Genomic DNA, 25215 nt, shown 5'->3' with positions numbered 1-25215 from the left:
TTTTTTTTTTTTTTTTTTTTTTTTTTACAATGGAAACGAAATCTATATAATTAGAGAGAGCAATAGGGGAAAGTGAGATCAAATTACACACAGAAAGAAACAAAAGAAATGGGTGTGAAAAGAACATCATCGTTGGTTTTGTACACTCTCTTTGTCTTTCTTCTTCTGCACCATTTTCATTCCGTGAGTTCATCACGACCTTCCTCAGTTGGTACGAACCACGAGGCTCTTCCTTTGAATGACGTTGTTGGGTTGGAAGGAAAGGCTCGGGAATTAGCTGTCGTCATAAAAAAAGGAGGCGGCGGAGGAGGATGTGGCGGCGGTGGCAGCAGGGGAGGTGGGAGGAGTAAAAGCCCTAGCCGGCCATGGATTCCGGTTTATGCGGGTGGTGGTGGATCGGTAGGATCGCATAGATCAAGCGGCAATAGGAATCTTCAAGGAACAGCGCGTGCGGTCGGTTGGTTCGCTTTATCGGTGTTAACCGGCGTATTCTTGGTTCATTAGTTGCCAAAGTATTGGTTGGCCATTTTATTTATTGATTTTATAACGTTTACATTTGATGTGCGATCTGGTCTGATCTGAAAGTTATTTGGGCCAACTGTAAGTAAGGTCTGCATTGTAAATTTATTGTAGAAAGCAATCCTTAGCTTGATGTGGATTCTTCTACTCGTATTGTGAATTTTTTTTTTTTAGTATAGCGTTTGTAAAGGGCGAATTAAAATATATTGTGTAGTTTTAAACTTAAATATATTAAACGCGCGTATATAACCTCCAAAGGCTAACGTTTCAAAGTGACTAATGATGAATGGGAAACCTCACCGTTTGACTTATCTTGTAAAACAACTATGAACTATGCTTATTTGTTTTAGACCAAACAAAAAAAACACATAAACGAACAACATATATAGATCAAGCTAGCGGCAGCAAGAACCTTCAAGGAACAGCATAGTTCTAGTATAGGTCTTTAGAGAACCTCTCATTGTAACTTGTATGTCTCTTCTGAACAATATATGTCTCTTACTTATATATATATATATATATATATATAAGCATTTTTTTTTCTTTTCAAATACATAATTTTCTCAATTGATTATGTATTTTTTTTTTGGGTGCGAATCTCAATTAATTATGTAAATACAGTTTTCTTTGTCCTGAAAAAAAAAATTGTAAGTTGTTGCTTTTATTTTTTTCTCTCTGTGAGAAAAGAAATAATTATAGAAACGAAATGAATATAAATAGAGAGCAAAAGGGAAAGGTGAGAGAGAAGTGAGAAGACACATAAGCAAAAGAAAATGAGTTTAACAAAAACATCGTTGGTTTTGTTGTACATTCTCTTCATCTTTCATCTTCAACAGACATATCCTTCCGTTAGTTCACGACCTTCCTCCGTTGCTACGAACAACAAGAACAAGACTCTCCCTTCTTTCAATGCCACCGAGCCGAATGATGTTGTTGTTGGGTTTAAAGCAAAGTCTCCGGAATCAGCTGTCGTTATCCGAAAAGTAGGCGGTGGAGGACGCAGTGTAGGAGGCTTCGGTAGCAGCAGGGGAAGAGGATGTGGTGGTGGCATAATCTAAGGAACGAAAACCAAAAATGTCATGTATACGTACGTACGTTGCAAAACCAAGATCGGTTAGCTCCGCATAATCTATCCTCAAGATCCACGAGTTAAGATGCAGCAGCTCAATTAAATTATCCATGATGATGATGATCACAAGACTCGAGATGAAGAAGACATGCATGACATGTTCGGATGTTCCAAGACCGAAAGGAAAAAAAGCTATTATTGATTATGTCAGGTTACTATATATGAGACATGCACCACATACACACTCAAGGTATGCCCAACACTTGCTTATACCTACCCAAAACAGTAATCACCACAACACGCTTGAAAGCTATTCAAGACACGCCATGGCAGATGGTCACATGCTCCCAATAGGTTTGTAAAAATGTTTGTTGGTTCTGATCATTTTCAGTTTCTATTTAAAGAATATAGAGGAAAATAAGACTCATCGACAATTTAGAGAAGTATTGTATCATACAATTGACTGCATATGCATATATCAATGTAGTTGACACAGTTTAGAGAAGAAAAAAAAACTTGTGTCAGTCGAAGGTGCTGATATGGTTGATAATGAAAATAATTTAGTTTTAATCTACCCTTCCATTCTCAATTTAAAATTGCCACAATATTCAAGTATATATGATCAATCCAAGCTTGCAAACTGGTTGCTTCATGAGTTGGGGTTGACACTTGTAATAATCTCTCTTAATTAACTATTGATTGACTTGAACCAAAAAAAGAAGAAGAGTTAATTAACTTTGAATGCGATAACTTGGACGGAGCCTTAAACACTCCAACCAGTGCAAGATCTCCGCGTTCGGGTCTCTCTCGACCACCACAACAGTAGCCGTGATCTGCATCACTCCTCTATACGAGCCAACGCGACCGCGAACACGAGCCACGGCTCCGATTCTGATCTTTGCGGCTTGTTTCCGCGCAGCCCTTGTGAGGAGCAGAATCGTGGCTGGATCCCACCGGGAGAAGTAAGAAGACGAGAGCTGGTTGAGCCAGAGGATGCACGTGACGCAGCCTGTGCCATCGTCGACGTCGAACTTTAGGAACTTAGGGGTCAGGTCGCGAGAGACGATTGTGCCCACTGTCTCTACGTGTGAGACGAACGCGCTGCCGCCAACTAGGGAGAAAGAGTTGGGTTCCGTAGGCGACTGTGTCAGGCAGTGGATGTCACGCGCCACGAGTTTAGCGTGTGTGTTTAAGAGTGATCGATCCATGGCTGGGCTGGAGAAGAAAATACAAAAAGATGAACAATTTGCATATTGATATTAAAAGGAAACTGAATTAATTGTTGAAAAATTTATAAAATTTGGAATGCAGCAAGAACATTATAAGCAGTTTAAAATTTTCTAAAATGTGATTATAAAGAAAATGTTTTTTTTCATATAACTATTTAGATGTGCATATTTTTATCCCTGTTTTTATTACTTTTGTGGTAGAGTTACTTGTTTTTATTAACGGAGGTTTGTTAATTTCCGTAACCAAATGATTATTATAGAATCTACAGGGTTTACTTTCGGTTGGACCTCAACGATATTAATTAGTTGATTTACTTAACCTTCTTGAGAATTAGAAGGTACTATAGTAAAGAAACCATAGCATGATAGATGACAATTTTGAGTTCTTACTATATGATGCACAGCAGCACTAACCAAGCTTTCAATTAATTAGACACAGTTAACAGACAATGCATAACTCGTTTTCTTTTTTCTTTTTGGGTAAGAGTAGGAGAAACTATTGTATGGTGCGATGTCATTTTCGAGTTTACATTTGCTTCAGATGCAGAGAATAATAAAGTCCACAAGTTAACCAACACCTTTTTCAGTTTCTTCTTTGATAAATTAAACAGAACCCAAAAAACACTAGTGATCTGGACTCCTGGACTGTGACTTACAGTATATTAATACTACAGTACACTATGTCCTGATTCCAATTTATGTATTTCTAAACAAAGAAAGAAGTGTAGTTTTGTATAAACTAGTGAAATCAATTTATTAAGTTGGAGCGAGAGAAAATAAAAAGTTAAAGCTTAGTCCATGACCATGACGCTACGAAAGATATACTAGAAAAAGCCATCTAAAGAACTCATACGTGGACGTACGAGGTGGATTAAAAGTGGGTGAGAGAATGAGACACGAAACTTCTTGAGCATATGACTATTACTTGGGAGGTAAGCCATACCGCGTACCTAATGGTTCAATTCCTTATGAACTAAAAGCTAATGAAGCTTCCATGACCAAATAAAAGAGAAGCTAATGAAGCTTCAACATAATTAATTATCTTATCTATGTGTTTTTATGTGATTAGGAAGGCTAAGTAAAGTATTTGCTTACCTGTGACTTATTTGCGGACCCAGAGGATCTTCTAACTTAGTCTGCAATTTAGAAAAAAAGAGCAAAGTAATAAAAGTAATTAGACAAACGATGCGCATTAAAGCATGACTATAATCTTGAATATATAATTCAAGATGATGACTTTAGTTTCCAACACAAAAGAGCTTAGGCCGTATATACGCAGTATTATTCTAGGTTCGATTCCAGCTCAGTGCAACTACGAAGCTAGGAGATCATTAGAAAAAAAGGGGTCACACAAGAGGATAGTCTTGTTCTATGGCTTCACTGTAATTTGCAATTAACCACACGCAAAAGTGAACATCAAAGGTTTAGGTGAGTCTATAATGCTTCAATGGGAAGTAATTTAAAGGCATGTCATAAAAAGGAGAAAAATTTCCCCTAAAGAAAAACAAACTCGCATACCACTAGTACAAGAGGATACATAGAGATGTTACCAAATGGAGAAGACGATTCGGATCTCATGCGTCTGGTGAAGGAGCTTCAAGCTTCTCTAATGAAGAATGATAAGCTGGAGAAGGAAAACCACGAGCTGCGTCAAGAAGTCGCTCGCCTAAGAACACAAGTAAGCAATCTTAAAGCACATGATAATGAGAGAAAATCAATGTTATGGAAGAAGTTGCAGAGCTCATATGATGGCGGCAATACAGACGGATCTAACCTGAAAGCATCAGAGAGTGTCAAATCCAACACAAAGGGTCAAGAGGTCAGGAATCCAAATCCCAAGCCAATGGTCCAAGCACAGTCTACAGCAATAAAGCCACCACCACCTCCACCACTTCCATCAAAGACAACACTTGGAAAAAGATCTGTGTCGCGTGCTCCAGAAGTTGTAGAGTTTTATCGTGCCCTGACGAAGAGAGAGTCTCATATGGGGAACAAGATCAATCAGAATGGAGCTATGTCTCCTTCATTCAGCAAAAACATGATTGGTGAAATCGAGAATCGCTCCAAATATCTTTCAGATGTAAGTACTTTAAAGTATAAACTTTGTCCATAAGAATAACTTAGTAGAGGTGATTAGATGAGAAACCATATGAAATCTCCATCACAATTGTATTATCCAGGTGCAGAGTATTAGAAAACTGAATTAACAGATTTAACATGGGCCAGAAAAGATCTCCTAACGGTGTTGTGTGCGCATTTGCAGATTAAATCTGACACTGACAGACACAGAGATCATATCAATATCTTGATTAGTAAGGTGGAGGCTGCAAAATTTACAGACATAGCAGAAGTGGAGACATTTGTGAAATGGATAGACGAAGAACTATCTTCTTTAGTTGATGAAAGGGCAGTCCTAAAGCATTTCCCTAAATGGCCAGAACGCAAAGCAGATTCACTAAGAGAGGCTGCTTACAATTACAAGAGGCTAAAGAACCTTGAATCAGAGATTTTGTCATTCAAGGACAATCCAAAGGATCCCCTGACGCAGGCTTTGCAAAGGATTCAATCGTTACAAAACAGGCGAGCATGTATAAAGAATATAGTAATAACTAGCAACTTCCTGATATTATACCAATTACACGAGTTAATAATGGCTTTTCAAAATCTTCAGATTAGAGGAAAGTGTTAACAACACAGAGAAGATGAGAGACAGTACAGGGAAGAGATACAAGGACTTTCAGATACCGTGGGAGTGGATGCTCGAGACAGGATTGATTGGACAGGTAGCAACGTGACTGGTTAATTCTGATTATGATGAAATCTATAACACACTATACGTTGAAATACATACATCACTACTTTGACAGAAGATTTACCTTGTTGCAGATAAAATACAGCTCGCTGAGGCTAGCTCAGGAGTACATGAAGCGAATAACCAACGAGCTGGAATCAAACAAAAGCGCTAAAGAAGGAAATCTTGTGCTTCAAGGGGTTCGATTTGCCTACACAATACACCAGGTAGATAAAAGCTAACCTGGCCTAAAGCCATGTTCGTATCTATTTGGTTATTTTTACTAACAAACCATTCAATTCAGTTTGCTGGAGGTTTTGACGGAGAAACATTACGCGTATTTAATGAGCTAAAGAAGATCACTACTACTACAAGTGAACACAGAAGGATGTAAACTAAACTGTTGACATATATCTCTGATAAAAAAAAATAAAAAAAAATCTAGTTTTGTTATGAATTTGAGTATAAAATACTTGTTTGGTGTGCAAAGCTAAGAGAAGGGAACCATGTTGTAATCTATATAGCTTTTGAGATCACGCATTAGATATGTAAAAGAAAGTAGGAGGACTAAATTATTGATATGCCTAAGTATATCGTGTTCATCTAATGAGTTTTCCAATGCAACAAGCGAAAACACAAAGCCCATTCTCAGTTCCAGATTACTACTCATGTCAATGTTTAAAAACCCACTGGCTAAGACGAAAAAACAGAATAAAGAAGCGATGAGCATACCTCGGCAGTTTTCTTCAATAAACACCATCGATTTTTCACAGATTGAGGTTTTCGAGATTCATGGCGCTTAAAACCCAATTAAGAAGAAGAAGAAATTTAAATGGCGCTCAAAACTCAAAAGACAAGATTTTTGTGAATTTTTGATTTTTGAGGATCTATCTGTAGAAGCGACAAGGCTCTCTATTTCAAAGAGCTATGAAGAAGACACTGATCAGTGTAATAAACCTCGGAAGTCGGCAATACAAGCCCAATAAGTACAAGCTATAAAATCTCAGAATCGGCAATACAGGCCCAATAAGTACAGGCTATAGAATCTCCGAGTCGGCAACACAGGCCCAATAAGTACAAGCTCGTATATAAAATAATATACATCCGACCCGGCTCGAAACTATCGGATCCGAAACGACACAAACCAAGTAACCAACCACCACGTGTTTGATCTTATCCGGTTCTCCCAATGTACCACTCAAGACAACCCGATTTTTTTTCCAGAAAAAACAAAAAAAAAAGGGTGCGGCTTCGGTTCTTCTTCCCTTGCTCTCCAATCTCTTATTATCCGTTTGATTTTTTCTTTCTTTCTTCTTCTTCATTAAATTAATTCAAATCAAAATAACAGAAAGAAGAACAGCGACGGTGGTTACGATGGGGTCAGGTGCATCGAAGAATAGTGAGGACGATGACGATGGTTCCAATGGCGGAGGAGGTCAGCTCTACGTTTCACTCAAAATGGAGAATTCTAAGGTTGAAGGTGAGCTCACTCCTCATGTCTACGGCTCTCTCTCCCTCATCGGTTCCTGGGATCCTTCCAAAGCTGTGAGCATCTCTTTGATTGTTTTTTTTCTTCTTCGTCTTTACTTCCGATTCATCCATCTCGAATTTGATTGCGTTTCTGCATCGTCCGTTTTTTTTTTCAATTTTGATTTAACAGCTTCCGATGCTACGTGAATCTGCGTCAATGTCGGAACTGAGCTTCGTTGTTCCTCCTGATCACGGTATTACTCTCTATTTGGTGGACTTGTTTAGCGATCGTTTAGTTTGAAGCCTATGTTATAATCAAAGCTGCTGTGTTTCTGTGAATTGTAATCTAAGCTTCTGCATCACCTCTTTTGGTTTGGTTTCGTGTATAGAGACTTTGGATTTCAAGTTCTTGTTGAAGCCAAAGAACAGGAATACGCCTTGCATAGTGGAGGAGGGTGAAAATAGGCTTCTTATTGGTGGTTCGTTACAAGGGGATGCTAGATTAGCTCTGTTTAGGCTGGAAGGTGATGTGATTGTTGAATTCCGTGTCTTCATCAAAGCTGACAGAGTTTCGCCATTTGATCTTGCTACTAGTTGGAGAGCTTACAGGGAGAACCTCCAGCTTTCTACAGTACGTGGAATTCCTGATGTCAGCATTAATCCTGATCCGAAATCTGTCGAGGTAAGTTTGCTCTTCTACTTCTTTTTTTTTAACCGCAATTCCATCTATCTGTAATGTGTTGGTTGTGTCAATCCTGACAAATGAAAAATTTGTTTGATGTATTATAGCAGTGTCCTTCGGAAAGTTTGGAGCTCGATCTTGCGCATTATGAGGTTCCTGCTCCTGCACCTTCTGCAAACTCGTCCCTTGTTTATGCGGCTGACAATGCCGAGAATCCACGATCTCTTTCAGCTTCTGGTACTTTTCTTAATGATAAGACTACAAACACAGCACCAAACATTTCTGAAGATTCTGATGATAGGGTTGATGGATCTCCATCTGCAAAGGTGCTACTTTGATTAGTTGCTTGGTAGATGCAGTTTCTCCATTAGTTAACTTCCGGCTTTCTTATTTAATAATTTCCATACATCTCACCCACAGGAAATGACGATCATTGTTCCCGATTCCTCAAATATCTATTCGGCTTCAGGAGAGGCTGAGTCAAAGGCAGTGGGAACACTCTCACCGTTTCAGCAGAAAGATGGTCAAAAGGGACTCTTTGTTGACCGCGGTGTTGGCTCCCCTAGGCTAGTCAAGTCTATTAGCGCAAGCTCTTTTTTGGTCGATACCAAGCTAATCAAGGTTTGGCCTGAGCTACTTTCTATTTTTCAGTGGGGTCATCTAAAATTTAAGATTTTTTAAATATTTTTCTCACCCTTTTATTCGTTCTATTTGTTAGAATTCAATGCCAGCCGCTGCAGGAGCTGTTGCTGCTGCAGCAGTAGCTGATCAAATGCTTGGACCGAAAGAAGATAGACATCTAGCTATTGTCCTGGTATTTTTAACCACAGAGTCATAGATTTTGCAGGTCGTTTAGCTTATGTTTTCTTGTTTGAATGTTGGAGCTGGACGTTATTGTGGCTGGCTATTTTATTTAACTTATAAACGTAAATAAAAAAAAGGAGACTGGATGTTCTATTTCACACCGTTCCCGTCAAAATTGTATCAGGTTGGCTTGCCAGCTCGAGGAAAAACTTTTACTGCAGCAAAGTTGACAAGATATCTACGCTGGTTGGGACATGATACTAAACATTTTAATGTTGGAAAGGTTAGCTATTATTTTGTTGGTATGGTCATTGATTGTTTTAGCGTACTCTGTCATAACGCAACTCTTGTTGGGAAGATTGACTCAAGCACTGCTCCGTTTCTTGGCAGTACCGACGGCTTAAACATGGAGTTAACCAGGTAAGGCTTGGTTCTTAAACCGAGGGTTTTACAATTTTCTGTCCTCGTTTTGGATGATTTGTGATTAAAAACGAATGAGCCTTTTGTAGAGTGCTGATTTCTTCCGAGCTGACAATCCTGAAGGTGTAGAGGCACGGACTGAGGTAAATGAAAATTGAACAATTTTGTTAAGCCATTTTCCGACTGTGTCTTCTAATTTGTGTGTCTAAATCTTTCTTATGATATTTTCAACTTAAATTCGTCATATTGGGAGGTGTTTTGATTCAGTGGTAAATGTTAACACTGTTTATCTTCTTCTTTGCACATAGTTTTAATATATCACATGCCACTAGGTAGCAGCACTTGCAATGGAGGACATGATAGCTTGGATGCAGGAAGGTGGTCAAGTAAGTATCTTGGTTAGAAGTAAGTTCCTGGTTTTTATATCTTGCATTGTAAATAGTTTTTAGCTGTAGGTTGGAATCTTTGATGCAACTAATAGCACACGAGTTCGACGGAATATGTTGATGAAAATGGCTGAAGGAAAGTGTAAGGTATTGAAGCTTTGATATATTGTGATGATGTTTCTCATATAAAATGGCACGGTTATTCTTCTGTAGAAAGCATGCTTGGTTAGTAGTGTTTATTTCAACGAATTGCTTTTGATGCAGCGCCCAGAATGCTGTCATGACCACCTTCGGTTAATATTGAATTTGGAATTATCCTCCGTAACTGATTTACCTTTTATCTCTTATGCAGATAATTTTTCTGGAAACGCTATGCAATGATGAGCGCATTATTGAAAGGAACATACGTCTTAAAATCCAGCAAAGTCCTGACTATTCAGAAGAGTACGATGTTTACTCAGTAACTTATATTTTACGTTCTCCTTCACGGATCAACTAAATTTAGTTTATGCTACTCTGAAGAACGGATTTTGAAGCTGGAGTACGAGACTTTAGAGACCGTTTAGCCAATTATGAGAGGGTCGGTATACAAACCTGCACTTTCTCAACGTCTCTTAATTACCTTTTTAAGCTATAAAAATGTTGAGCTTACTCTTTTTGCCAGGTTTATGAGCCTGTAGAAGAAGGTTCTTACATCAAAATGATTGATATGGTCAGCGGGAACGGTGGACAGATACAAGTACGTCTCTATCTGTTTCTGTTAAAAAATTTGGCGTTTCACATGGCTATTTCATGTAATCTTTAATCTTAATATGATACTTGATGGTTTTGACTCTTTGTGACTTTTATTCTATTTTTGTTGCAGGTGAACAATATTAGTGGTTACCTTCCTGGGAGAATTGTGTTTTTCTTGGTAACAAATCCGTAATACAGAATCAATAGGCTAGCTCTTACTTGTTTTCTATATTGACACGTCTTTAGCCTATTTGCAACATGCAAAAAATTAGCTTACAAGTGATATGCTTGCATAGGTCACTGTGTCCATCGCCAACAGACTCAACATTCTGCGGCTAATTATATAAATATAATTTAGAGTGTTCACAACATCTTAGATTTTTGAAGGCGCTGATTTTTCTTCTAGGTGAATACGCATCTCACACCACGACCAATACTACTCACTCGGCATGGAGAAAGCATGGATAATGTTAGAGGCAGAATTGGAGGAGATAGCGTAATAAGGTATGTTCTCTGCTCTGTGTCTTGCAAATGCTGTCTGATTGTTTCGGTGTTTTTTTTTTGGGTTTTCCATCACATTTCCTTATGAATCCATCACATTTGTGAGATCACCTCATGGTATGCTAATTTTGATCGAAATTTGTTTTTCTTGTTTAAATGCGGAAATTTGTTTCTCATAACCTTTTGCAATTTTGTAACGCAGTGAATCTGGAAAACTTTACGCAAAGAAACTTGCCAGCTTTGTTGAAAAGCGACTTAAATCTGAAAAGGCTGCTTCGGTAAGTACCACAAACAAGCTTTAATATGTAGGAATTTGGTGCATTGGAAATTGTGTCTAAGAAAACTTGATGCTTGACCTGGGTACGATGAAACACGTTTCAAAATTTGAGAATTCAATTGGAAGTTTCTGTTAAGAACTGAACCTTTCCGAGCTCTAATCCTTTCGTTTCCAATTGGTAAACTTATCCGTGATAGCTGGTTTATAATGGTGAATATATTGAAGCCTCTTTAGTTTTCCCAATTTAGTTTTAGTACACCATCCCACTCATTTAACTCATCCTTGAAGCCTCTTTAGGTCAAGGGATCAGTCAGTTCCATACTTGGTTGGTCTGGAATAAATTTTTTTTTAATCATACGCTAATATCAATGGCTTTTATTTATCTCAGATTTGGACCAGTACACTTCAGAGAACAAACTTAACAGCAAGTTCCATTGTCGGATTCCCCAAGGTTGGTGTTCACCTACTGCGAGAATGTCTTCTGGCTCTTCAGGTGTATAAGATTTTGCTGTGAGGAAATCGATTTCTCATATTTTCATCTAGGTGCAATGGCGTGCCCTTGACGAGATCAATGCGGGAGTTTGCGATGGGATGACATATGAAGAGGTAAAGAAGAACATGCCAGAAGAGTACGAGTAAGTGACTTAGTCAAATCTGTAGATGTAAAAAGAGCGTCATTATTAGTTGCGACATCGATACCCTCGTGAAACAGGCAATAAGCTGTCAGACTTCTCTAACTCATCTTGTGGTGCATATGACTGCAGATCTCGGCAAAAGGACAAATTGCGATACCGATTCCCTCGTGGAGAGTCCTACCTTGATGTAATTCAACGGTACGTTCGTCTCTTGTACTTCTTTTAAGTTTAGTCATAAACTAAATCTCAAGAATATGTTGCTTCCTTGACAATGCAGGCTTGAACCTGTGATCGTTGAGTTAGAACGACAAAGAGCTCCTGTCGTCGTGATATCTCACCAGGTTGTATTCCGGCTTTAACTGTAATACTTCGAAAAGATAAAAGAAAACCACAAACCTTATATTTTGCTGTTGAATTCTCTGAGTTGTCACTGAGTTCCAATCTTCCTCTTTCTGATGGTTTTTTATGCAGGCTGTTCTGAGAGCCTTATATGCATATTTTGCGGATCGTCCCCTCAAAGAAATACCCCAGATCGAGGTAAATCTAAATTAGAAATATATATGAGATGTATCTTAAAACCAATGAGTGATGAGCTTTGAGAGAGTTTTGGATGCAAGCCGTATTATAATAACATATATGAATGTTTGAACAGATGCCACTTCACACTATCATAGAGATACAGATGGGAGTTTCTGGTGTGCAAGAGAAGCGTTATAAACTCATGGACTGAATCCAAACAACAACTATTTCCACAAATCTAGACAACTCTCAGTCTTAAAGTTTTTTTATTTTACCACTGCGAGTATGGTTGCAGATATCTCTGGGCTGCATTTTGGTAACCCAGTTCTTAATTTATCCACCAAATATTTTTATTTATACTCCCGAATGTCCTGTAATTTCAAAATGTCATATATTCTTCATAATAATTAAATTTAATACTACAGATACAACTGAAACTACGGTCTTGCCGATTAATTTTAGGATACTGTTCAGTTTCCTTGGGTTTATGAGTTATGACCGAGACTGATTAACCGTTATCTCTGAGTGTGCAGTGATATAGTGAAATTTTAGAAACTACGTCATATTTAGACACTATCATCGACAATTGAAAAAATATCTGAAATTTGAAATATAATTTAACTTTTTATCAAAAAAAACAAAAGTTATTAGTTTAATATCTGGGTCATCGGCCCATACGATATTAACTCTTTTTTAGGGAGAAAGCCCGTTAAGATACTTGCTATCTGGGCCTGGGTCATCCCAATGCAAAAAAAGAAGTTTAAAAAAATAAAAGAACAAAAAAGTGTAAAAATGGTCAAATATGGTCCCGGCGGGGCTCGAACCCGCGACCTTCGGCTCATAAGACCAACGCTCTAACCAACTGAGCTACGGGACCGCTTTTATAAATGATGTATTCTTACTTTATTAATAGCTAAATTGTGGAGAGATCCTTTGTAGCAATTGTATGAAGAAAAACAGAATTCTCAGAACATTGCATAATTCAGCTTATATTCAGAATTCTCATCTCAGAATTCTTTGAGAACAGCTGTGGAGAGATAAATCGGTATCGTTTGATATGATCACCATCCACCAGGGTAACAAATTAATGAGATTGTATAGTCGTTATAAAGCTATTGATGTATTTGGGTGGTGGGTCGTAAGCTCCAAGTCACCAACCAATTATTTGAATTTAAGTTTTTTTTTTGTCATTCTTATACTTATTTTATTGTTCATAACACACCTTGTGGGGGCTGCAACATTGACTTATATGTCCTCCTTAATTATCATAGTGGTAGACAAAACTAGGCATCGGATCCCGATCGTTTTTGTTCTTTTGTTTTCTTAACATATTCTGATGTTGAATTTTTGCCTTAGGTAAAAGAGTACTATTTGAATTATGTATGAGAAAACCTTACTATGACATGATATTAAGTCTTTTTTTGTGTGTGTGTGTGTGCACCATAGAAATGACTTTTAAGTCTATGTAAATCATGTCAATCCGGAAAGAAAATTTCTTACCTTTTTCATGTGACTAGTGTCCCGCGCAAAACAGAATGCTTTTCAGGCAAAAATTTACTATATATAGTCATAACCCTTTATAACCAAATTGTCATACTTGCAAGAATCTTGATAATTAACACAGTGCATTCCGATTCAAGAAAAAATCCATATATAAAAATCAAGACGTCCTGTCAATGCGTATACCATGATATTGTGTATATATATATGTTCAAAAGGACAGTACCTAATCTCTTATTGAGTTACTGGATAAAACAAAGAAACAACAATGCATTCTAAACTAAATTACAAACAACAATAAACTGAGAAATGGGTAGCCATAATTATGCGCGTATGCTTAATTTTAATTTATATGTGGTGGTACGTTCATGTCTATATATATATATATCACTAATTGAAGTCATAAAGAATATATTAAAGTATCATTTAGTTTTGAGAAATATTGAAAATATACGTCTTCATGCTAGATTGCTAGTTTGACCTACCCAAAGCTTTTGATATAATATTTATTTAACCTAGGGTTTAGGTAACACCGAAAATCCAATCAGGATTGCCTGAAAACAAAACCTATGGCTCGATCAGTCCCGTCCTAAGATATATCTCATACTTTTTGGAAGCTGTAAAAAAACGGATACAAAGGAAAGTGAGTTGTCTATGTGACTTCTACAAATTTGCGTTAGAACAAAATTCTTAAAATATCAAAATAAGAAAAAAGCACACGCACGCATATGTATAGTGCAGGGTGGGGGCCAAATAGGTTTTGTATTTTTTTCCATATTTGGATGGTGGAGATGTGTACTCGACTCTGAATTTTCCAACTTTTTTACGTTTGTCAGATTCCAAATAACTAGTCATTTCATTGATACCGCTCAACACACACACTGTGGTCCATCTTTAATAAGTAATCAGATGCGTTTTCAACGAGCGAATTCGACATCGCCATTCGCCAGAAGAAAAAGCAGAAAAACAAAGAAAAAAAACATTGAAAGTAAACGTCGTTAATTTCGTAACTATGACTTTCATATCTAAAATGAGAACAGAAATGAATTGTATTTGGTATGGAGCATTATTTCTACCGAGATTTAATGGTTCGAGTGTGTATTCGATTTTAATCTTTTCAAACATACGATTTGAAATGTTAACGACCAGCGAATACATACCATGCATCACTGGTTGAAATAAAATAGATAAACTTAATGTTTTTTTTTGCTAAATACTACAAATTATACATCAACTACAATTTTTAGTTATAATGTAAGTCGGTAACCATATTTTGTGAAAGCAAGTAATATAGCTAGCTAGTAACATATTCCCCAAACAAGAGGTTTTGGATACACACATACAAAGCCCTAAATTCGACTATCCAACAAAACATTATATATAAATGTAATCCAAGTAATTATTAATTAAATAAGAAAAACTAATAATTCAGATCTATCTTCCATACTTGCAATTTCCCTGATTGGTTTATAATTCCAATAACTTAAGAAAATAATATCTCCTAATAATAATAGTGGTATTCATTTTATAAAAACAAAAATTAAAAAGATTTAAGCAAAAGGCCCACACTTGACCTAAATAGAATAGTAAAAAAGTGTCAAGTGGCCTGTGAGTAGGGCCATGACCACGTGATTTAGTTTCTGATTACATTTCTTCTATTTTCCACTTTTATTTCTATATCCTAATACTTTCTTTGATCTCACAATTCACACTATTCAACCCAAAACCCTCTGTTTTTTTTTTTTTCTGTTTCCTTTAATTCTTTTTTGTCTGTTTTGAACAATTAAAATAAACAAAACCCCGAAACCTAACAAAAACAAAGCTTCACACTCTTTCTCTCTCTCTCTTTTAACTAAAACACTACATTATCGATCCTCTCTATTATTCTCAAAAATAGACGCAAAATCAAAACTCTCTCAAAGCACACAAGAAAGAAAGAAAAAGAAAAAAACCCTAATGGAATCGGTGGATTCCGGGTCACATCGATCCGACCCGGTAAAAGGAGACGACCCAGGTCCATCTTTCGTCTCTTCGCCACCGGCTACACCTAGCAGGTACGAGTCACAGAAGCGACGAGACTGGAACACGTTCTTGCAGTACCTCAAGAACCACAAGCCTCCTCTTGCGTTGTCACGGTGTAGCGGAGCGCACGTGATCGAGTTCCTCAAGTACCTCGATCAGTTCGGTAAGACCAAAGTCCACGTGGCGGCTTGTCCTTACTTCGGCCATCAGCAGCCTCCGTCTCCTTGCTCCTGCCCTCTCAAACAGGCTTGGGGATCTCTCGACGCTCTGATCGGACGGCTGAGAGCTGCCTACGAGGAGAACGGTGGACGGCCGGATTCAAACCCGTTCGCCGCACGTGCGGTTAGGATTTACTTGAGGGAAGTAAGAGAGACTCAGGCAAAGGCTCGCGGGATCCCTTACGAGAAAAAGAAACGGAAACGGCCACCAACGGTCACAACCGTTAGAGTTGACGTCGCTTCTTCGAGACAGAGTGACGGCGACGCTTGTAACGTCGGTGCTCCGTCTGTCGCCGTACCGCCTTAATCAATATTAATTAATATATTATGTAGTAATATTAATTATTTATAGGGTTTTCTTGGTTTTATGATATATATACTTATTAATATGTCTGTATGGAACTCCCTTCACCTTCTCTTGTTCCGTGGTTACTGATTATCAATTTTTGTTGAGTTGATCGTGAAAACATATTTATAAAATTAAAACGGAGAATGGAGATTTTTTTTATCTTTCTTTTTTTTTTTTTTCTGTTCAGTGGATCTCTGATGCATTAAGTTCTTGAATTTTACCACATACTTTCAAGGACTAATGCGGTTTTTTTTTTTTTTAATTCTTATATCATGAATTATGTAGATCTTACTTTTTCGATTCTGATAAAACGTTATCATTGAAACAAATCATGAGATTTGATTGTCAATAATGTTTTCTCTATAGGAATTATGTAGATGATCTTACTTTTCAGATATCAGCGAAGAAGAAGATGACGGATTATTTAAAGACACAGATGAAAAAGCAGAGGTGAGTTGCTCAGCTTGCGTTTATACATACGTTAATCTGCGTAGGAATGTATCGTATACCCATGACTATTTTTTTGAAGATATATAATGTCGACTTTACCTCTTTACTAATCCTACATTATAATAAATATTTTCAAGCAAATAATTTTAAAATACTTTTTAGCGGACTATATATAAAACGTATGAAAAGTTTTAAATTAGTGTATTCCTGTTAATGCCTTATATAACATCTGCGTGTCTGCGCACATACACAAGTTCTAATCCTCATGCTCTTTTTGTTTGTTCTTATAATTATATATACGGTACATGCATGTAAACTAATCAGTTTCTAAGGAAAAATATATACAGTTTTCGTTTCAAAGTTGTGTAATTAATTGCCAACAACAAAATAAGTGACCATATATATTGGTTAGAATATTTAATTTATGTCTAGTATCATGAGTGCTAGGCGTACGTATGTGCTTTCATATACGTACAGACGCACGTGTACGTAAATAACCTTGGAAATATGGTAAAAGTCACATGAACAGAGAACAAGATCGTGACTCTTGAGACATTATTGTTTAGGCCTGGACATAAAAACCGTACCCGAATATCCAACTTGAAATTCGATCCGAAAAACTGGGTTCGGGTTGGGTACGGGTTTGCATATAAAACCCTATTGGGTTCTATTTTTTAATATCTGTAGGTTCGGATTAGGGTCGACTAATACCCGGTACCCGTTTGGGTACTCATTAAACCCGAACATATAAACATATTTATAATATTTATCATTAATATAATGCAATTATCCCAAAATTATGATTATAATTTTAAATATTTCATTTAGTTTTATACCTAAATATCAAAAATAATATTTTGTTATGTAAGTCAAAATTTAACTAAATTTATTTAAATTTAATTATATTTTTTCGGGTACCAGGTAGTTCAGGTTCTAATTGGGTTCTAAAATTTATAACCCAAACCGACCTGAACCCGATAGTACCCAAACCGAACCGAACCCATATATCTAAAAATACCCAATAGAATCTATTTTTCTAAACCCGTTTACCCGAATCCGAATGGGTAATATCCGAACCCGAACGGGTTACCCGAATGCCCAGCCCTATTGTTTGCGACTATATCTGACCGACAATGGCCTCGTGTTCACTGTGTTCTAATACGTGTCATTCCACACGTGTGTTCTTCAACCCTTTTTACCTTACAGGTTACAGCTTAGGTGTTTGCCTTGTATGTTTTGTTAAAAAAAGTTGTTATAATTTGTTTGTCAGTTTGATATTATATTTACTTTCTATTTTGAAAACTAAACTTCTGTTTTGCAATTCAATGATCAGATTTTGTCTTAGAAAACAATTCTAGCAACTATAATAATGTCGATTAGCTAATATAATGGGGTTTAAAGAATAATACAATGTTCAAATACTTTAGTCTAGTCCAATGGAGTCAGGTTATAAAGTACAATGGTGAAGTAATGGAAGTAGTGTTTTCTTTTTCCTGTCGTCAGTAATGACATAGTTTTTGGTTGACCATTATAAGATCGTCATGTTTTCGTGACCGTTCTTAGCTTAGCTTGTGACCTTAATATATATATATATATATATATATATGTAAAAGTCGTCTTAGCCAATATGTAATGTAATCATAGCGTTTGCATTACGATTCTATATATTTTGAGACGTTTTCACCCCCTATATATGAAAGATAGCTCCGAAATTAGTGGTCCTTCAAAATCATTATCCGCATTTGTTTTGTTCCTAATCACCACCACATGGGCTTTGAAAAAGACGAGCCAGCAGCCAAAGCCACATTATATTATCCTACTATAATTAATGATGAACTATACCTGTAAGGTTGTAACCAATTAGATAAATCAATTACATTTCAGTTTGATAGAGACTAGAACAATACATGGACGATGGACCCATCAGTCAGCCAGCCACCCCCTTAAAAACAATATGAACAGTCTACTTATTCAAACCATGTGACATGTCATATACTCTTTATTTTGTTTGCCCAACGGACACGAGAAAGAACAAATCATTTATTTTATTTTATTTTAGTCAAAAAACAAATCATTTATTTTGTTGCTTTTATTTAGTACCACATTTTTATTTAGTTTCATAAACGTCTTTCCAAATTACTACTAAGAGTAAAGTTTATAGTATTTAAACATATATTTAATATGGTATTTTTGGATATTTCATTAATAAGTATCCAATGAATGTGGCAACATTCATATGTAGAATAAGAGGGAGACGAATTTGACTAATAAGCCAAATTTACTAGGCTGAAATAGTCAGTTCCCTTGACTCCAATAATGGTTAGTAACTTTGTATACACGTATGAGGAAAGTTTTTCTTTATGTCTAATCGTTTGAATTAGATTTTTTCTGAGGTCGAGAAAGAAAGGTTTAAAGTCTTTCTATACGTTTGGGTTATATAACTATCGATTGCGATATATAAACATAATTTCGAGATATCGATGGTATGGACCGTATGGTCAACGTCGAAGTTAGTAGTGGGTCACGGTCTCAAGACTCAGTACTGTTCCATCTTCAACCCTTAGGCTACTTTCCTACTAGTGATAGGTGTCTGGCTGTTTGGACTCAAGCCAACTTAAATATACGTTTTCACCAAAAATAAATAATTGCCAGAGCCGAACAGAGGAGAGATTTAATATAAACCTTTAAGTACTGTGAAGTACTGCATCTTTTCCACCAAGTCCAACTAGTCTTGTAATTAATGACACAAGCATATAAAACTAATAATGCGATTCTTCAAAGGCTGTGAACAAACACACATACATTACATTCTGATACATACTAATGAGATTCTTCAAAGGTAGTGAACAAACACACATTCTGAAACATATATATTCATCAAATCCCAGGATCTAGATAGCTTTTTTAGGGTGTGTTGTCTTGTCACATAGGTAAAAAGAAACAGGAAGGGTTTATAGCAGGCCTGCAATGTTGATGTATGAGGATAAAGAGGTTTTGATACGTTCCAACACATCCGACATCTTAAGAACTCCTTTCCGGCAAACCAGAGGGAAGCGTTTCATGTTGAAACTGCGAATGAAGCTGCCGGATGAATATTTGGCGCATGCGCCAGGCACTTTATTAGCTTTGTACGCCTCGCAGATGTAGCTTATGAAGTTTTCATAGTCCTGCAGTAAAAGAGAAAAGGACAACAAGCTTAGGTTCAGAGTCAAGAAACATCGAACACAAACACATACAGAGATCTTCTTTTCCCATTGATCAATGGATTATTACGGACGCAATAATCTTATAAGATTATGAGAATCTCAAATTTGAAACAAGTGGATGCATTTTGTGAAGAGGATTTAACCATCACTACAGGTAGCAGTAATCAAACTTTCCTGCTCCTCATAACAGTTAAGTTCTCATCAGCTTTTGCCAAGAAGCCTAGGGGCAATTCTACTTCCCGTATGCTGAACACAACTAAAGACTATACCCTGATTCGAAACTGCTTAGGCCCATCTAACTCACAATCACAAGAACAAGGACTTTTTACATTTGGAAACCGCTCATAGGGTTTTGCAGCCGTATAAAACAAGGCTTCCTCGTATACATACCAAAGAATGCATACTAATTAGTCTCAGTGACTGAAAACTGATTTATAGCCTAATCATTCACGCATGAGTGAGAGAGAGAGAGAGAGAGTGAATTGGCTAAGATTAAGAATTCATTACTTCAGGAGACTGTGTAAAGAAGCAAACTAAACGAACCTCATAGAGAGGCCGACCATTCACGACTACCCAGGGTACGTATTCATGAGGAGGCTGAAGTGCCTTTGTTTCGGCGGCATAGTGCAACGCAAGCTGCAGCAAAAAAAAAAAAGATTAGAAACTGAATGCACAAGTCTGTGAATACCCAGAAGCTTCAACACAAGGACATGGTAAATCAGATAAGTAGGAGTCAGCCTATAAAACTGTCCATGGCATTCTTCTATATTCCTTGCTTAACCAGGCAACACCATTTCAGAATGGTACACGTTCCAATACTAAAGAAAGCATTCAGTAAATAAGGGATTACTAACCTTGTTTCCGTGTCCACTGCTGAGACAATCGGCAACAGGCTTAGAGTTGAGATTGAGCTTCTCATAACACGTCTCCCACTTGTCATACTTGTGTTCAGTCACCAACTTCTCGATACAGTAGATGAACGGGAAATGATCACTCTGCAATCGAAAGTAACAAAAAATTGGAAAGTTTATCTCACAACCATGCCCTCACCAAATTCAACTTGTGACAGAGACAATCAGATCTCTCATCCTGATCACACATACCAATTTAGGCCAAGCATCAATCGCACAAGCTTCTACTGTATCCAAGAAGCATTCATATTTCCCGTGCTGCAAAACCAATTTGTCAAAATCTCATCAGAAGCACACAACATCAAATATCTAGGTTAAGAAAACACCGATTTCATTAAATTAAAGCTTAATTCAATCGAATCGGAGGCATCGATTTCGTAAAATTGAAAGAAAACGAAGAAGCTAAGTAGGACCTGGCAAACAGCAGTGACGTTATCGGGGAGGAGCTTGGTATTACCCCACGGAGAGAGATGGAGATCGACGATTGATATGAGATCGTCTTCGAATAGCTTCGGGAGGTGGTTCACTATGAAGGCGGAGCAATACGGACAGAGAGACTCATAGTACAGGGCCAAGGAGACCTTCGGAGACGAAGATGGAAGAGATATATCAGATGATGATGAAGACGATGACGCATAGCCGAGAAGAAAGACATAGCAGACTAGGAGAACAATTAGTTTGCTCGGCATCGACGCCATGGATGCATACGCAAGGTTTTGTGTCGTCGTCTTCGTCTTCTTTAAAGACCATTCAATTAATATATCTCGATGCTCTCGATGAACACGTCATGTTTACATTGGTGTGGTACCAAAGTTAAAGGGACTCGTGTAGCTTCTAAAGCTACGTGTCTAGATTCCGTCGTCTGCTAAGTTGTAAAATTTGTTTTTAAATTGATACTTTTTACAGTCCTTAGCTCAAACGCAAAATAGTTAACTCTCGATTAAACCAATTTGTTTCTTCAAAACTTCAATTTCAAGATAAGAAGAGTCAAATAATAAAGAAGAGAAGGTCTCCGTGACAAGGTTTTGCAGACAAAAAACCATCAGTTGATGAGTTACACAAAGATCTAGATGTTGCTCGGATACATAAACACTCTTACTCTAGCTCCCTGCGAAAACAAAATCACCAAACTATATTAGAACCACCAAACAAATCACAACGAGAGCTACGATATACAACATATATAAGGAAGTGAGTTGAATTACCATAGATTTAGGAGGCAAGTTTGATGTGAATTTGGCTCGAACCACACCACTGTTACCATGAGGCCTTGTGACTTTGCCCCAAATGCATCGGTAGTGACTACCGTTCTTCTTTGTCTTGGCCTTGTAGATGTAAGCCATTCGTTTACCTTTGTACCATCCCACTTCCTCCGTGGTGTTAACTCCTTCGACTTGGATTAGGGACGTGTTTGGGTACTGGTTTGACTTCGACCTATTCATATATATAACCATAAAACGTCTTTAAGGACACATTCTGACGAATGAAAAACCAGAAACAACAGCAACACTTTGCAGCCTATCACACACTTGAAGGTACAAGACGATAATGTACAAAATAACTATTCAAGTAGTTGTTTTGGGATAATAACAGTAAGTAAAATCATTATCTTAAGAGAATTCGAATCTTATAAGCAACTAACCTAAGGTCACAAAGTGTACTAACCAGCCATATCAACTAAACCAGAACTACAAAAAAAAATTAACAAATCTGTAAACAATGGCGCACCTTTTGTACCCAAGTATGGTGCCTCTGACATAGAGTCTGCATCAAAAGAAACAAACAAAATTGAGTGAAGCAACAACTTGATTAAAAGCCTTAATGGATACAAAAAGGTTAATTAACGAGATTGATTCCTCAGCATTAATAAGCGCGAGTACTGAATCAGAGAAAATAGAAGATGAATAATAATAACCTGACAGGTTCTCCCTGACGTCCCTTCACCATTTTTTTTTTGTCGAATCGTCCGGTGGAAGAATTTAGCAATTTGCCTTCAGAAACCCCAAACGGAGACGAAACACTTAAAAAAAAAAAAAAACCCTAATAGGTGAAGGTCAGTTAACGACATCGTTTTGACCTTAATGGGCCTAAATCAACTGATGTGTTACGGCCCACTGCTAATTCTTAAACTGCGCCGTCAAAAAAATTAACAATGCGCCGTTAAAATTCAAATCATAACGTTAGTTACATCGGAAATTCGAAACACCGGAAAAAGATTTGAGACCCGCCACAACTTCTCTATCTGGGGAAAGATGAACGTTGATGAGACTTATCTTTTTCTCAATCGGATACAAGAGAGAAGGTCCTTTGCTCGATTTCCTCCGAATCATCTGAAACTCTCAATTTCTCTTTGGTGATGTTGTTGGCTCAGAGAACTGGGTTTTCTTCTAATTGATTTTGCAGGTTCGACGAAGAGTCTCTTCGGATTCTCGAGTTGTCTCTGGTCGCAATGAATGTGAAATCGTTTGCAGAGATTAGATCCCGACTGAGAGATTTCATGAGATCTGAATCGGCTGCTATATTCGGTGAGCTCTCTGGAGAATCGATCGTTGCAAAGCTCTCCGTACTTGAATTCTTCGCTCGTGCTTTTGCTCTTATCGGTGATTTGGAGGTCGTATTCTTGTCCTCGTAGATTAGTGCTCTTTTCTAGAATTACTAAATTGTATGTGTTGTTGTTGTTGTTGTTATCTTGAGTAGAGTTGTTTGGCTATGAGGTATGAGGCATTGAATTTGAGGGAGCTCAAGTATCCTAGCTGTTTGTGGTTAAGGGTTTCACATTCAGAATGGGCCAAATTTGCATTCCAGTCTATGGAAAATGGATTCCCTTCTATTGCAGGAAAGGTAAATTTACTCTATGCTTTTTAGTTTTAGTGTGAGAAATTCATATCAGAGGAAGGTTTGGACTTTGGAGATTCTTGAAATGCTCAATCGAAACTGGTAACTTACTAATTTTGCTTTTGACTTATCCTTTTACTATGACATTGTGATGGCTTTAGGCTTCTGAAAATGCGCTATTGAGCCTTAAGAAGGATAGCCTTATTGAATCCAAATCAGAAGAGTTTTCTGAAATAATTGATGCTTCTGAGAAAGTAAAGAGACTAAGGGATTCAGCTGCCTCGTTAACATCTTCACGTTCAGGTACATTCATTGATCAAAGTGTCTTCTGTAATTGATGTCTATTGCTTGGAACAGAGTTCTGATTTTTTTTTTTTTTTATTGCTTTCTTCGTGTCCTTCAATTTTTGTATGTTGGTCTTCTCTCATCCTCAAACGTAATTTCACTCCCACCCTCCCTTTCCTTCAATATAGTGGTATCTGTGCGAACGTAGTTTATGAAATTCTTTCCTCCTAACTCCTAAGCCTGTAGATGTTACAGTCATGTGTAAAGTATTGGAATTTCCATCGAGTCGTAATGATCATAGATATATTCTGGTTGGAAAGATTGATAATTTATAAACTGACTATTACCAACTATTGTGTTGTTCCATCAGAATGGATAGAAACTTTTAACCTGTGTGTTACTTAGAAAGTATCTGATTGTTCTGAATAATTCTCAATTCACCAACAGTTCAGGCACAAGGTGCAGAGTACTTGAGAAGCAAGGAAGTGAGGATACGAACTAGGCAGTCTCAAAACACCAAAAATCCAGACTGCACAGGTAGCAACTTGTTCAGAGAAGGAATCAAGAAGCGTAACCAACGAATGTTGGAAGATCTCCGTACCATTCAGATGATCCGAGATACAGAACCAGATTCACGCTGTGTATGACGCAATTGATGCTACAACCTTTACGGCATTCGAAGGGATGTAGACTACGTTCAACCATTCAAGAAATCAAGATTTAATAACTAGTTTGCCATAAAACTTATTCTCTTCTTAGTAATAATATTAAATATTTCCATATCATGTACAATTGTATATGCTACACAACACAAGTGTACAAGTGTTTCCGTAGATATTATGAATACTTTTCAAAATTTATATTATAGCTCTCTCTCTCTCTCTCTCTCTCTCTCTCTCTCTCTCTCTCTCTCTCTCTCTCTCTCTCTCTCTCTCTCTCTCTCTCTCTCTCTCTCTCTCTCTCTCTCTCTCTCTCTCTCTCTCTCTCTCTCTCTCTCTCTCTCTCTCTCTCTCTCTCTCTCTCTCTCTCTCTCTCTCTCTCTCTCTCTCTCTCTCTCTCTCTCTCTCTCTCTCTCTCTCTCTCTCTCTCTCTCTCTCTCTCTCTCTCTCTCTCTCTCTCTCTCTCTCTCTCTCTCTCTCTCTCTCTCTCTCTCTCTCTCTCTCCTACCCCTTAGGAGGGTTAGGATTCGGCAACTAGTATAGAGATNAACCTGTGTGTTACTTAGAAAGTATCTGATTGTTCTGAATAATTCTCAATTCACCAACAGTTCAGGCACAAGGTGCAGAGTACTTGAGAAGCAAGGAAGTGAGGATACGAACTAGGCAGTCTCAAAACACCNAATTGGTTCCAAGCTGGACTCTCACAACCAATCAGCTTGCGATTTTTCCATCACTTTTGGGAT

The 25215-nt window shown here is 37.4% G+C and overlaps 7 protein-coding genes and 1 non-coding gene across 9 annotated transcripts; 4 read left to right on the top strand and 4 right to left on the bottom strand.

Annotated features, from left to right (window-relative positions):
* LOC104739277 (CST complex subunit STN1-like) lies at window positions 1492-4443 on the bottom strand. The gene is made up of 3 exons (XM_019236253.1): window positions 4368-4443; window positions 3913-3953; window positions 1492-2803 (listed from the first exon to the last, which is right to left on the bottom strand). The coding sequence occupies exon 3, from the start codon at window positions 2794-2796 to the stop codon at window positions 2320-2322; it is 477 nt and encodes a 158-aa protein (XP_019091798.1). The 5' UTR covers window positions 2797-2803; window positions 3913-3953; window positions 4368-4443; the 3' UTR covers window positions 1492-2319.
* Window positions 4071-6210, top strand: LOC104739278 (protein CHUP1, chloroplastic-like). Its single transcript, XM_010459575.2, has 5 exons — window positions 4071-4897; window positions 5081-5397; window positions 5489-5600; window positions 5704-5835; window positions 5913-6210. The coding sequence occupies exons 1-5, from the start codon at window positions 4361-4363 to the stop codon at window positions 6000-6002; spliced, it is 1188 nt and encodes a 395-aa protein (XP_010457877.1). The 5' UTR covers window positions 4071-4360; the 3' UTR covers window positions 6003-6210.
* LOC104739276 (6-phosphofructo-2-kinase/fructose-2,6-bisphosphatase) lies at window positions 6839-12463 on the top strand. Of its 2 annotated transcripts, none has more exons than XM_010459572.2 (23): window positions 6839-7153; window positions 7269-7332; window positions 7468-7760; window positions 7871-8086; window positions 8181-8381; window positions 8479-8574; window positions 8749-8847; window positions 8955-8984; window positions 9074-9127; window positions 9317-9370; window positions 9440-9517; window positions 9723-9814; window positions 9893-9950; window positions 10035-10109; window positions 10236-10283; window positions 10512-10609; window positions 10809-10884; window positions 11272-11334; window positions 11427-11518; window positions 11648-11716; window positions 11796-11859; window positions 11990-12055; window positions 12171-12463. In XM_010459572.2, the coding sequence occupies exons 1-23, from the start codon at window positions 6983-6985 to the stop codon at window positions 12246-12248; spliced, it is 2235 nt and encodes a 744-aa protein (XP_010457874.1). In that variant the 5' UTR covers window positions 6839-6982; the 3' UTR covers window positions 12249-12463. The 2 variants fall into 2 exon arrangements, with proteins under 2 accessions (XP_010457874.1, XP_010457873.1); XM_010459571.2 differs by having other exon boundaries at window positions 7868-8086.
* Window positions 12841-12914, bottom strand: TRNAI-UAU. Its single transcript has one exon. It is a non-coding gene; the product is annotated as a tRNA-Ile (tRNA).
* On the top strand, window positions 15323-16287 carry LOC104739275 (protein LIGHT-DEPENDENT SHORT HYPOCOTYLS 6-like). The gene has a single exon (XM_010459570.2). It carries the CDS (start codon window positions 15494-15496, stop codon window positions 16082-16084), a length of 591 nt encoding a protein of 196 aa, XP_010457872.1. The 5' UTR covers window positions 15323-15493; the 3' UTR covers window positions 16085-16287.
* LOC104739274 (gamma-interferon-inducible lysosomal thiol reductase) lies at window positions 19327-21490 on the bottom strand. The gene is made up of 5 exons (XM_010459569.2): window positions 21107-21490; window positions 20886-20951; window positions 20637-20777; window positions 20326-20418; window positions 19327-19743 (listed from the first exon to the last, which is right to left on the bottom strand). The coding sequence occupies exons 1-5, from the start codon at window positions 21389-21391 to the stop codon at window positions 19528-19530; spliced, it is 801 nt and encodes a 266-aa protein (XP_010457871.1). The 5' UTR covers window positions 21392-21490; the 3' UTR covers window positions 19327-19527.
* On the bottom strand, window positions 21610-22715 carry LOC104739272 (60S ribosomal protein L35a-1). The gene is made up of 4 exons (XM_010459568.2): window positions 22609-22715; window positions 22422-22457; window positions 21899-22127; window positions 21610-21801 (listed from the first exon to the last, which is right to left on the bottom strand). Exons 1-4 carry the CDS (start codon window positions 22638-22640, stop codon window positions 21760-21762), a joined length of 339 nt encoding a protein of 112 aa, XP_010457870.1. The 5' UTR covers window positions 22641-22715; the 3' UTR covers window positions 21610-21759.
* On the top strand, window positions 22891-24635 carry LOC104743173. Its single transcript, XM_010464285.2, has 5 exons — window positions 22891-22995; window positions 23097-23304; window positions 23391-23534; window positions 23690-23831; window positions 24261-24635. The coding sequence occupies exons 1-5, from the start codon at window positions 22946-22948 to the stop codon at window positions 24458-24460; spliced, it is 744 nt and encodes a 247-aa protein (XP_010462587.1). The 5' UTR covers window positions 22891-22945; the 3' UTR covers window positions 24461-24635.

This window comes from Camelina sativa, chromosome 14, assembly GCF_000633955.1.
Source record: "Camelina sativa cultivar DH55 chromosome 14, Cs, whole genome shotgun sequence".
Taxonomy (NCBI): domain Eukaryota; kingdom Viridiplantae; phylum Streptophyta; class Magnoliopsida; order Brassicales; family Brassicaceae; genus Camelina; species Camelina sativa.
This window is presented reverse-complemented; position numbering and strand designations above follow the sequence as displayed.